Source organism: Nerophis lumbriciformis, linkage group LG22, assembly GCF_033978685.3.
Source record: "Nerophis lumbriciformis linkage group LG22, RoL_Nlum_v2.1, whole genome shotgun sequence".
Classification (NCBI taxonomy): domain Eukaryota; kingdom Metazoa; phylum Chordata; class Actinopteri; order Syngnathiformes; family Syngnathidae; genus Nerophis; species Nerophis lumbriciformis.
This window is the reverse complement of record NC_084569.2, coordinates 13947459-13960864: the sequence shown is the minus strand read 5'-3', so window position 1 is coordinate 13960864 and position 13406 is coordinate 13947459. Positions and strand designations below refer to the sequence as shown.

At 41.7% G+C, this 13406-nt stretch overlaps 1 protein-coding gene across 1 annotated transcript in view; it reads left to right on the top strand.

Moving 5' to 3' along the window:
- Positions 1-6463: 6463 nt before the first annotated feature.
- The window catches only part of LOC133615539 (cytochrome P450 2K1-like), a 15443-nt gene continuing 8500 nt past the window's right edge, over positions 6464-13406 (top strand). The window contains exons 1-4 of the mRNA XM_061974194.1: positions 6464-6670; positions 6743-6905; positions 11771-11920; positions 11994-12154. Coding sequence (XP_061830178.1) covers positions 6473-6670; positions 6743-6905; positions 11771-11920; positions 11994-12154 — 672 coding nt within the window. The 5' untranslated portion in view covers positions 6464-6472. The remainder of the gene's footprint in view (positions 6671-6742; positions 6906-11770; positions 11921-11993; positions 12155-13406) is intronic.

Genomic DNA, 13406 nt, shown 5'->3' with positions numbered 1-13406 from the left:
GTTTGAGAGCGGGAATGTAACTTTTGCCTGCAAAACAACAAATGTACGACGTGCACAGAGGTTGTCTATAGTAGACATGTTTTTATTTGTCAAACACAGACCTGGTGTAAAGTGGAGCTAATACATTTTACTACACGCAGTGATGAATACTTACTTTCTTGAAAAAGTTTCTTATGTCCATTTTGCATTTGTTCACATTCTTGTCCTGCAGCGCTGTGTGCTTCAAAGCTGCACACCTGCAGGACCGCAAGCAAGGTCACAGAGAAAATGTGGACTGGATTTTGAGTGATGTGGACATTTTCTATATGAACAAGTGGAATGGATTGGATACCGACGCACTAAAGGGGCTCTCTACCTTACGCTATGAAGTGAGCGGAAAATGAGTGAATAATGACAGGTTATATGATTATTTATTTAAACTAATATTCAGGCCACTTTATAATGAATATGTCGGCATGTATTTGTAATAAAAATAAATAAAAAATAAAATTATTAAGGGGGGGCTAGAGCCTAACAACGCCAATGGCACAGGCTATGGCGCAATACAATTCAAGACCAGGTAAAAAGAGATGATCTACGCAATGCAGTAGCAGGAATCTTAAAAGCATCCAAACTCCCACAAAGCAACATTTTAAAAGAAAATAAAAAAGCAATAAATTCACTAAAAATGTAAAATTCAATAATAACACTCCCAGTAGGCAGAGGATGGACAACAGTCATCATGGATGCAGACAACAAACAGATGGAAACCAAAAGCTTATCAATTCACTTCCGTGCCCTACGTTTACATCATTGAGTGGTCTCCTGTTTCCTCGCTTCCCTGCTCCCTGTCAGTTTATTAAATCATGCCTCTCACCTGGACATGAGACGTCTGACTAGGTAATCCGACAAGTTGCGACACATTGACAGCCAATTTAGGACCTGGAACTGGCGAGGTCGACAAATATTATGAGTCATTTTCCATCTAAATGTGAATATACTGTATGAGCATCCCAGCAGTCAGCATCCTAATGACAGAATACCTTGTACAGTAAGTGATGTTTTATTACCTTTGTTGGCTCTCATAAAGTCTGCAGTGAGCAGAAATTGGTGATGAAGAGAAGAAAAAAAAGCAAACGTGATGCGTTTTTTAATTAATGCTTAAAATGATCAAAATGCGTAAATATTAAATGTTATTGTACTACATCACATATATACCATACTTGCCAACCTTGAGACCTCCGATTTCAGGGTGTGGGGGGCGTGGTTGGGGCGAGGGCGTGGTTGGGGGCGTGGTTAAGAGGGGAGGAGTATATTTACAGCTAGAATTCACCAAGTCAAGTATTTCATATATATATAAGAAATACTTGACTTTCAGTTAATTGTAGCTATAAATATATATTTACTTTATTATATATGTATATATATATATATATATATATATATATAAAAGATAAATACTTGAATTTCAGTGTTCATTTATTTACACACATACACATACACAACACTCATCTACTCATTGTTGAGTTAAGGGTTGAATTGTCCATCCTTGTTCTATTCTCTGTCACTATTTTTCTAACCATGCTGAACACCCTCTCTGATGATGCATTCTGCTTCGTCTCCTTGTTGAGTGCGCAGTTGTGCACTGCACTCTCTAAAGCCCTAGATGTTCATATGCATGTACAGTAGATGGCAGTATTGTCCTGTTTAAGAGTGTCACAACATTGCTGTTTACGGCAGACTGACTGCTTTACGGTAGACGAAAACGTGACTGCTGTTGTTGTGTGTTGTTGCCGCACTGGGAGGACGTTAATGAAACTGCCTAACAATAAACCCACATAAGAAACCAAGAACTCGCCCTCCATCATTCTACAGTTATAACGTGATTGGGCAGGCACGCTGTTTATATTGTGGGAAAGCGGACTCAGGTCCGCATGGAGCTGGAGGGGGCGTGAATTCCGGGAGACTTTCGGGAGAAAATTTGTCCCGGGAGGTTTTCGGGAGAGGCGCTGAATTTCGGGAGTCTCCCGAAAAATCCGGGAGGATTGGCAAGTATGTATATACAGGTAAAAGCCAGTAAATTAGAATATTTTGAAAAACTTGATTTGTTTCAGTAATTGCATTCAAAAGGTGTAACTTGTACATTATATTTATTCATTGCACACAGACTGATGCATTCAAATGTTTATTTCATTTAATTTTGATGATTTGAAGTGGCAACAAATGAAAATCCAAAATTGCGTGTGTCACAAAATTAGAATATTACTTAAGGCTAATACAAAAAAGGGATTTTTAGAAATGTTGGCCAACTGAAAAGTATGAAAATGAAAAATATGAGCATGTACAATACTCCATACTTGGTTGGAGCTCCTTTTGCCTCAATTACTGCGTTAATGCGGCGTGGCATGGAGTCGATGAGTTTCTGGCACTGCTCAGGTGTTATGAGAGCCCAGGTTGCTCTGATAGTGGCCTTCAACTCTTCTGCGTTTTTGGGTCTGGCATTCTGCATCTTCCTTTTCACAATACCCCACAGATTTTCTATGGGGCTAAGGTCAGGGGAGTTGGCGGGCCAATTTAGAACAGAAATACCATGGTCCGTAAACCAGGCACGGGTAGATTTTGCGCTGTGTGCAGGCGCCAAGTCCTGTTGGAACTTGAAATCTCCATCTCCATAGAGCAGGTCAGCAGCAGGAAGCATGAAGTGCTCTAAAACTTGCTGGTAGACGGCTGCGTTGACCCTGGATCTCAGGAAACAGAGTGGACCGACACCAGCAGATGACATGGCACCCCAAACCATCACTGATGGTAGAAACTTTACACTAGACTTCAGGCAACGTGGATCCTGTGCCTCTCCTGTCTTCCTCCAGACTCTGGGACCTCGATTTCCAAAGGAAATGCAAAATTTGCATGGTTGGGTGATGGTTTGGGGTGCCATGTCATCTGCTGGTGTCGGTCCACTCTGTTTCCTGAGATCCAGGGTCAACGCAGCCGTCTACCAGCAAGTTTTAGAGCACTTCATGCTTCCTGCTGCTGACCTGCTCTATGGAGATGGAGATTTCAAGTTCCAACAGGACTTGGCGCCTGCACACAGCGCAAAATCTACCCGTGCCTGGTTTACGGACCATGGTATTTCTGTTCTAAATTGGCCCGCCAACTCCCCTGACCTTAGCCCCATAGAAAATCTGTGGGGTATTGTGAAAAGGAAGATGCAGAATGCCAGACCCAAAAACGCAGAAGAGTTGAAGGCCACTATCAGAGCAACCTGGGCTCTCATAACACCTGAGCAGTGCCAGAAACTCATCGACTCCATGCCACGCCGCATTAACGCAGTAATTGAGGCAAAAGGAGCTCCAACCAAGTATGGAGTATTGTACATGCTCATATTTTTCATTTTCATACTTTTCAGTTGGCCAACATTTCTAAAAATCCCTTTTTTGTATTAGCCTTAAGTAATATTCTAATTTTGTGACACACGGAATTTTGGATTTTCATTTGTTGCCACTTCAAATCATCAAAATTAAATGAAATAAACATTTGAATGCATCTGTCTGTGTGCAATGAATAAATATAATGTACAAGTTACACCTTTTGAATGCAATTACTGAAATAAATCAAGTTTTTCAAAATATTCTAATTTACTGGCTTTTACCTGTACTTACTCACCCAGGTATTACCCGCCTGCAGTGTAGAGGCTGCCTTCAGTCCCACTTGTGAACAGAGTAACCGATTTAGTATTGCGCAAAGTGCAAAAACCCTCTTCTTTATGAATACAGTTTTAACTTAAAAAAACTGGAAAAATGGATGAAGATGGATACTGCAACGAGAAAAATATATATCAAAGCTAAATATCAAAGTTGCCTCTGCATCCTTTGATTTTTTTTAATATGGAGCCGTCGGTAGTGAAAGTTTGGACACCCATGACCTTTGACCTACAGTGATTGGGTGGACCATTTGGATATTTTTAAAATTGGAAAACATTATCTGAATTTATAATAACAAAACCTTGTTGCTAGCTGTGTGTTTTAGGTGACAAAGTGTGTTATTATTAGTTGTTGATAGTAAACCACCTACTCAGTGGCCTAGTGGTTAGAGTGTCCGCCCTGAGATCGGTAGGTTGTGAGTTCAAACCCCGGCCGAGTCATACCAAAGACTATAAAAAATGGGACCCATTATCTCCCTGCTTGGCACTCAGCATCAAGGGTTGGAATTGGGGGTTAAATCACCAAAAATGATTCCCGGCCGCGGCCACCACTGCTGCTCACTGCTCCCCTCACCTCCCAGAGGGGTGATCAAGGGTGATGGGTCAAATGCAGAGAATAATTTTGCCACACCTAGAGTGTGTGTGACAATCTTTGGTACTTTAACTTTTTAACTTTTAAAATGTCTGCTTTTTCCCCCCATTAAATAGAACTTTGTTTTACATTTTTTGCTGAATAATTTTTGGTTTATCTGTGGGCCAATAAAACTAAAGTTGCCGATCCCAAATGGCCAGAGAGTCACATTTTGGACACCACTGCCTTATACTAACTGAGTTAACGAGTAAGATAAAACCACAATACCAAAAGTTGTATGCCTGTATAAACGTATGGTGTGCAATGATTATTATTTTCTAAAAATCTAAAAACATGTTGAATTGTTTCTAAATAAACTGTCACGGTCCGGGCGCATGCCAATGCGCACTCATCTGTGCGCTCTGATGAGAGCACTTCCAGGAGCGCGCCAGGCGTGTGTCAGTCCTGCTGCAGCCGGCAGCTGCAATCAATCACCTGCAATCTGCTATCCGGCGCCAGAAGGTAACCATCCGCTCGTGTACCGTAAGTTAAAGTTAAAGTACCAATGATTGTCACACACACACTGGGTGTGGCAAAATTATTCTCTGCATTTGACCCATCGCCCTTGATCACCCCCTGGGAGGTGAGGGGAGCAGTGGGCGGTGGCTGCGCCCGGGAATAATTTTTGGTGATTTAACCCCCAATTCCAACCCTTGATGCTGAGTGCCAAGCAGGGAGGTAATGGGTCCCATTTTTATAGTCTTTGGTATGACTCGGCCGGGGTTTTAACTCACAACCTACCAATCTCAGGGCGGACACTCTAACCACTAGGCCACTGAGTAGGTAAGCTGACTAACCCTGCTATATGCACACTTTCCTCTCTGTGTTTTTCTTCCCCGTGTTATTGATTGTCTCGTGTCCTCCTTGTCGCCCCAACTTGACGTGCTGTGTGTCTCGTCATTCCTTGTTCCTCTGCTTCCCGGACTGCCTCTTGCCGTTTGGACACGGACCTCCACGGAAGAGGGGAGCAGAGGAGAGAAAAAAAGAAACGGCAGATCAACTGGTCTAAAAGGGGGGTCTATTTAAAGGCTAGAGTATACAAATGAGTTTTAAGATGGGACTTAAATGCTTCTACTGAGGTAGCATCTCTAATTGTTACCGGGAGGGCATTCCATAGTACTGGAGCCCGAATAGAAAATGCTCTATAGCCCGCAGACTTTTTTTGGGCTCTGGGAATCACTAATAAGCCGGAGTTCTTTGAACGCAGATTTCTTGCCGGGACATATGGTACAATACAATCGTCAAGATAGGCCGGAGCTAGACCGTGTAGTATTTTATACGTAAGTAGTAAAACCTTAAAGTCACATCTTAAGTGCACAGGAAGCCAGTGCAGGTGAGCCAGTATAGGCGTAATATGATCAAACTTTCTTGTTCTTGTCAAAAGTCTAGCAGCCGCATTTTGTACCAATTGTAATCTTTTAATGCTAGACATAGGGAGACCCGAAAATAATACGTTACAGTAGTCGAGACGAGACGTAACGAACGCATGAATAATGATCTCAGCGTCGCTAGTGGATAAAATAGAACGAATTTTAGCGATATTACGGAGATGAAAGAAGGCCGTTTTAGTAACACTCTTAATGTGTGATTCAAACGAGAGAGTTGGGTCGAAGATAATATCCAGATTCTTTACTGATTCACCTTGTGTAATTGTTTGGTTGTCAAATGTTAAGGTGGTATTATTAAATCTCCACACATAGTCTCACACACACACTTTGGATTCGTCACACTCCATTCTCTAGTTTTGTTATGTTAGTGTTTGGTTATTGTATATATATATTGGTAATATATATATATTAAATCTAGAGCTTAACTAAGCCCCCTTTGTGTCTGTGCCGTCTACTCCCCCGCCGTACACAACATAAACATTGATTAAAATGTGGGGGAATATGTTGTTTTTTTGCCACTCAAGAAATGAAATTTTACCAGTATTTTTATTCAGTGTTTTATTTGTAGAGAATCCAAACAATGCACTTTTGTCAAGTAGTACAGAGTGAGTACAAGGTGTGTGAACTTTGTATCCTTTGTTTGAACGGATTTATTTTGTTGACGATACTGTGTCAACACGCCCACTGGAGTGTGATTGGAGGAACAGATCCTCCACAGCTTTTATAGAGAGCCACTGAGCGTGTGCAGCAAGTGTGTTTGTGCCCTGACACAGCATGATTGAAGAGCTCCTGCAGGCTCCTGCTTTGGCCTCCTGGTTGGGGCTTCTTGCAGGCTCGCTGGCCGTCTATCTTTTGTACTCCAGTTGGACTTTCCAAGATAAACAGAAGCGTCCTCCTGGGCCCAGACGTCTTCCTTTGATTGGTAACCTGCATCAGTTGGATCTCGAGAGGGTTGATAAGTCTCTTTTTAAGGTGAGTCGTTATTGTTTTTCATACTGATGTTTAAGTGCACGTGTTGCATGAACCTAACCCTGATTTGTTAAGCTGTCTAAAAGGTACGGACCGGTGTTTACCATCTACTTCGGACTCAAAAAAGTGGTGGTCTTGGCTGGAAGCAATGCTGTCAGACAGGCTCTCATCAACCATGCTGAGGAGTTTGGGGAGAGAGAAATCAGCCCTTTATTCCACGATTTTACCAAAGGCCATGGTAAATATTTCTTATGTCTCTAAAACATGCTGGGTCACCAACTAAAAAGCTGCCAGAAACAGTTTCTCCAAGCTGTCAAGGTTCATAAATTGTAGTGCTAATAGAATTGTTGTCCGCATGTTGCTAGTTCCAATTGATTATGACAGTCCGAGAAAAATGTTGTGTGTATTCAGTGGTTCCTAAAGATTTGCATTCTATTTGTGGCATCGGGAGCATGGCTCAATATGGTTATGACGGGGACTCAATATAATGTAATTGTTCAATTCGCATAATTGAAAAAAGGCTTCAAAGGTATACAAATCTTCATAATTCAACGTATATTTTTCTTATTACGTTGGTAATAGGTTTGCTGTTTTTTTCAATTGTTGCTGCTTATTATATCACTACATTATAAAACAGGCTGGACTTTGTACACCCTTGGCTTATTTACATGTATTATTCTGCCCTCCCTGAATGTCGGAATGCAATTGGGCAGATAAGCAAACAGTCCTTTAAACCAGTGGTCCCCAACCTTTTTGTAGCTGCGGACCGGTCAACGCTTGAAAATTTGTCCCGCGGACTGGGGGTGGGGGGTGGGGGGTGGGGGGGGTGGGTGGGTGGGGGTTCGGGGGGTGGGGGGGGGTGTTTGTGATTTTTATTTTAATTTTTTAATTTTTTAATAAAGAAATACAATCATGTGTGCTTACGGACTGTATCCCTGCAGACTGTATTGATATACATTGATATATAGTGTATATATTGTGTTTTTATGTTGATTTAATTAAAACAATTTCCCCCCCCCCCCCCCTTGTGCGGCCCGGTACCAATCAGTCCGTAGACCGGTACCGGGCCGCACAAGGAAAAACAAAATAAAAAAAAAAACAAAATTGCGGACTGTATTGATATACATTGATATATAGTGTATATATTGTGTTTTTATGTTGACTTAATAAAAACAAATTTTTTTTTTTTTTCCTTGTGCGGCCCGGTACCAATCGGTCCGCAGACCGGTACCGGGCCGCACAAGAAAAAAAATTATTATTATTTTTTTTTTAAATCAACATAAAAACACAATATATACACTATATATCAATGTATATCAAAACAGTCTGCAGGGATACACCGCGGCCCGGTGGTTGGGGACTACTGCTTTAAACTAAAGATGAAAGAAGGTTTTTTCTTGATAACCTCCATTATGAAGTTGTAAAACTAAGCACACAAAGGAAAAATACATTCAATCAATCAATCAATGTTTATTTATATAGCCCTAAATCACAAGTGTTTCAAAGGGCTGCACAAGCCACAACGACATCCTCGGTACAAAGCCCACATAAGGGCAAGGAAAAACTCACCCCAGTGGGACGTCGATGTGAATGACTATGAGAAACCTCGGAGAGGACCGCATATGTGGGTAAACCCCCCCTCTAGGGGAGACCGAATGCAATGGATATACACAAAGTGCACATACGGTACAGGCCAAACGTTTGGACACACCTTCTCATTTTAATGTGTTTTCTTTATTTTCATGACTATTTACATTGTAGATTGTCACTGAAGGCAAAAAAAAACTATGACACTTCAATGTCAATCAATCAATGTTTATTTATACAGCTCAAAGGGCTGCACAAGCCACAACGACATCCTCGGTACAGAGCCCACATAAGGGCAAGGAAAAATTCACCCCAGTGGGACGTCGATGTGAATGACTATGAGAAACCTTGGAGAGGACCGCATATGTGGGTAACCCCCCCCCCCTCTAGGGGAGACCGAATGCAATGGATGTCGAGTGGGTCTGACATAATATTGTGAGAGTCCAGTCCATAGTGGATCCAACATAATAGTAAGAGTCCAGTCCATAGTGGGGCCAGCAGTACACCATCCCGAGCGGAGACGGGTCAGCAGCGCAGAGATGTTCCCAGCCGATGCACAGGCGAGCGGTCCACCCCGGGTCCCGACTCTGGACAGCCAGCACTTCATTCATGGCTACCGGACCTGTGTGTCTCCCCCTCCACAAGGGATAGGCGGGAGCAGAGGAGAAAGGAAAAGAAACGGTAGATCAACTGGTCTAAAAAGGGGGTCTATTTAAAGGCTAGAGTATACAAATGAGTTTTAAAATGGGACTTAAATGCTTCTACTGAGGTAGCATCTCTAATTGTTACCGGGAGGGCATTCCATAGTACTGGAGCCCGAATAGAAAACGCTCTTTAGCCCGCAGACTTTCTTTGGGCTCTGGGAATCACTAATAAGCCGGAGTTCTTTGAACGCAGATTTCTTGCCGGGACATATGGTACAATACAATCGACAAGATAGGCTGGAGCTAGACCGTGTAGTATTTTATACGTAAGTAGTAAAACATTAAAGGGGAACATTATCACCAGACCTATGTAAGCGTCAATATATACCTTGATGTTGCAGAAAAAAGACCATATATTTTTTTAACCGATTTCCGAACTCTAAATGGGTGAATTTTGGCGAATTAAACGCCTTTCTATTGTGACGTCACATCGGGAAGCAATCCGCCATTTTCTCACTTTCGTCGGTGTGTTGTCGGAGGGTGTAACAACACGAACAGGGACGGATTCAAGTTGCGCCAGTGGCCCAAAGATGCGAAAGTGGCAAGAAATTGGACGAAATTTGTTCAAAATACGAGGCTGTGGGGAAAGCCGACGAAATGGTCAGTCGTTTGTTCCGCACACTTTACCGACGAAAGCTATGCTACGACAGAGATGGCAAGAATGTGTGGATATCCTGCGACACTCAAAGCAGATGCTGACATCAACTCCAAAACTGGACAGATCAGCTTTTAGGAAAAGAGAGCGAATGAGGGTATGTCTACAGAATATATTAATTGATGAAAACGTTATTCATTACTCGCGGTTTTACGTAAATTATTATACATAAACTGTGTTTACCAATAATTTAGCTTACAAACATTTATTTTTTTCAATCATTCGAGTACATTCGGGTAGTCTTGTGTAATGCAGTACTTTGTGTCTATTTAGGTATGGTTAACCGAGACGAGACGTAACGAACGCCTTTTTTTTTGATATATTAAATAAATCATGTACTTACATTCCCGTCTCGCCCGATCCAACTTTCCGTTGCCTTCTAGAAAAACTAAACCCCAGGATCAAGTCATGACAAGAGCTAATTATTTCTGTTTTTCGCCACACACTGTCTGACTTTCTTGTTTGCACTACGCAACAGTTACGACGTCTACTTTTTGATTCCTATGCCTGTTTGTATGCTAAGCTTTCGCGCTAGCCTTTTCCTTAGCTTTGCTTTCCGTGCTATCGGCACGCTTGTTTTGTTTATCTGCGTTTCCTGCATGATTTATGGACAATAAATCATTTCCTTACCTGCACCTTGCCTCCGGAGTCCCGTCTGCATCTTGGGGAGAACGATCCATGCAATAAAATGCGACCCCGTCATTACAGTCCGGGCATTTAAGGCAAATCATATTGTTGATGTAGATGCCCGTATCTGCTGTGCACAATTGCTTTACAAAAGAGAAGAGTGCATGCACTATTAATGCGCGTGCCTCGCAATACGAAGGTTTTGGGTTCAATCCTCGGGCTCGAGGTCTTTCTGTGTGGAGTTTGCATGTTCTCCCCGTGACTGCGTGGGTTCCCTCCGGGTACTCCGGCTTCCTCCCACCTCCAAAGACATGCACCTGGGGATAGGTTGATTGGCAACACTAAATTGGCCCTAGTGTGTGAATGTGAGTGTGAACGTTGTCTGTCTATCTGTGTTGGCCCTGCGATGAGGTGGCGACTTGTCCAGGGTGTACCCCGCCTTCCGCCCGAATGCAGCTGGGATAGGCTCCAGCACCCCCCACGACTCCGAGAGGGACAAGCGGTAGAAAATGGATAGATGGATGGATATTGAACAAATCTTACATGCATGAAGATGACGCATAACACTTAATTTTTTGCAAATCAGTGTGGTACGCCGAGTTTACCCAGACATGTTGCTTGGCAGATCATTGTTTGTTACCCTCGGCCTGACACCCAGAAAAGTACACCTGAGACAGAAAGATCCAGAAGACAGTAAAAGGCATACTTGCCAACCGTCCCGGATTTTCCGGGAGACTCCCGAAATTCAGCTCCTCTCCCGAAAACCTCCCAGGACAAATTTTCTCCCGAAAATCTCCCGAAATTCAGGCGGAGCTGGAAGTCGCGCCCCCTCCGGCTCCATGCGGACCTAAGTGACGTGTTTTCCTCTACCGTAAAGCAGTTCGTCTGCCGTAAACAGCAATGTTGTGACACTCTTAAACAGGACAATACTGCCATCTAGTGCATTTGATGAAGGCACTTTTGTGCGTGCCACACAGCAATGCATCATCAGTTCGAAAATTAGTGACAGAGAATAGAACAAGGATGGACAATTCAACCCTTAACTCAACAATGAGTAGATGAGTGTTATGTGTGTATATGTGTAAATAAATGAACACTGATATTCAAGTATTTCTCTTATTTATTTATATATATATATATATATATATATATATATATATATATATATATATATATATATATATATATATATATATATATAATAAAAGAAATATATATTTATAGCTAGAATTCACTGAAAGTCAAGTATTTCTTATATATATATATATATATATATATACACATAAAATACTTGACTTGGTGAATTCTAGCTGTAAATATACTCTTCCCCTCTTAACCACGCCCCCAACCACGCCCCACCCCCACCCCCCACCTCCCGAAATCGGAGGTCTCAAGGTTGGCAAGTATGGTAAAAGGATAGGGAGACGTGGCAGGGACATGATTTCAGGCAGAAAGAGATACAGTAATTGAAATGAAATTAGACTAAAAACGTGTTTTCTATTGTAAAACAAACTTGCCGCTTGCTTACAGGCATAGTATTCTCCAATGGTGATGGCTGGAAGGAAATGAGGCGTTTTACCTTAACGACTTTGAAAGATTTTGGGATGGGCAAGAGACTCATTGAGGAGAAAATCTCTGAAGAATGTCACAACCTGATTGAAGAGTTTGAAAAACATAAAGGTAACTTTTTTTACTGACTTAAATCAACCTTACTTGGGTATGGTTTCCAAAGTACTCTTGTCTTTCCTCTCAGGCAAAGCCTTTGACAACACAACCATCATGACCTACGCAGCTTCAAATATCATTTCTGCCATCATATTCGGAAAGAGGTTTGACTTCAAAGATACAGTGCTGCGGGATATTGTGGAAAATGACAAAGACATCATCCGTCTGTCTGGAACTGCTTCCATCGTGGTACTCCATTAACCAGTTGTCAACTTATAGGCAGGCCTGTCGCAACCGGATGGCAAACTAGGCAATGGCCTAGGGCAGGGGTCGGTAACCCAAAAATGTTGAAAGAGCCATATTGGACCAAAAATACAACAACAAAAAAAGTGTCTGGAGCCGCAAACAATTAAACGCCTTATATAAGTCTTATAATGAAGACAACACATGATGTAAGTGTCTACATTAGCCTACTATCAAATCTTCGTTGACAATTAATTTTTATTCTACACATTTTTGCATTATTGGAAAACATTAGTAAAATGGAGGCTTCTCAGAGGGTGAGATTAGATAACTCCTGGAAATTACAGGCGTGTAATGGCCAAAGGTATAGATATGTGTGTCCAAGTTAAAGGAAATGGCTGGCTGTCTTCTTCTAATGGATTTATTACAATCTTTGCAAGCTGGGTAATGTTTGCTGTGGTCTGGAACAACATGGCACACAAACAACTATCAGAAATGCAGCCAATATTACATGCAGATAATGTGTCATGAGCAGTGTTGGGTTAGTTACTGAAAAGCAGTAACTAGTTACTTCATTTCAAAAGTAACTCAGTTACTAACTCAGTTACGGGCCCGCCATGGCCCATTGCAAAAGGACTCCCTACTTACACCAAAAAGTAATGCGTTACTGTGAAAAGTAACTATTTAGTTACTTCTTTTCCCCCCCCCTTTTTTAAAGCTCCAATTAATGCCCTTTTAGCCTTCATTTCAGTACTGTTATTGCACTGGAGAATAATACAATGTGTTGATCAACTTGACATGCATTTGCATCACTCAACTCTGCTAAGCCATGTGGTCTACATACAACACACAAAGACAAAGATATGTTACAAAGGCCAATTTGTTTCTGGCCAGAACAAATTGACAAAACTATTTTAAATAGCTGCAACATAAAATACACAAGTAACAAACAGCATAATAACAGCATAGATGTAAACCAAGAAAGGCACACACTACATACACAAAGTCTAACCAGGCATTTTCTTCCTCAAGTAATTCTTATACAAAATCATGTCTGAAACCCAGAACACTACACATTTCCCCAGTTTTAGTTTAGAGATAAGGAAATATTGGCCTGGCCCACTAGCATCCCTCTTTATGTTTGTGAACTTTATAGTCTATACATTTAGAGTGATGTGATAATCAAACACTCTAGAAGTCTAGAATGAAAGAGTATATAAGAGAATTGACAGCAACGTTCCCTCTCAGGAGCGCGCAT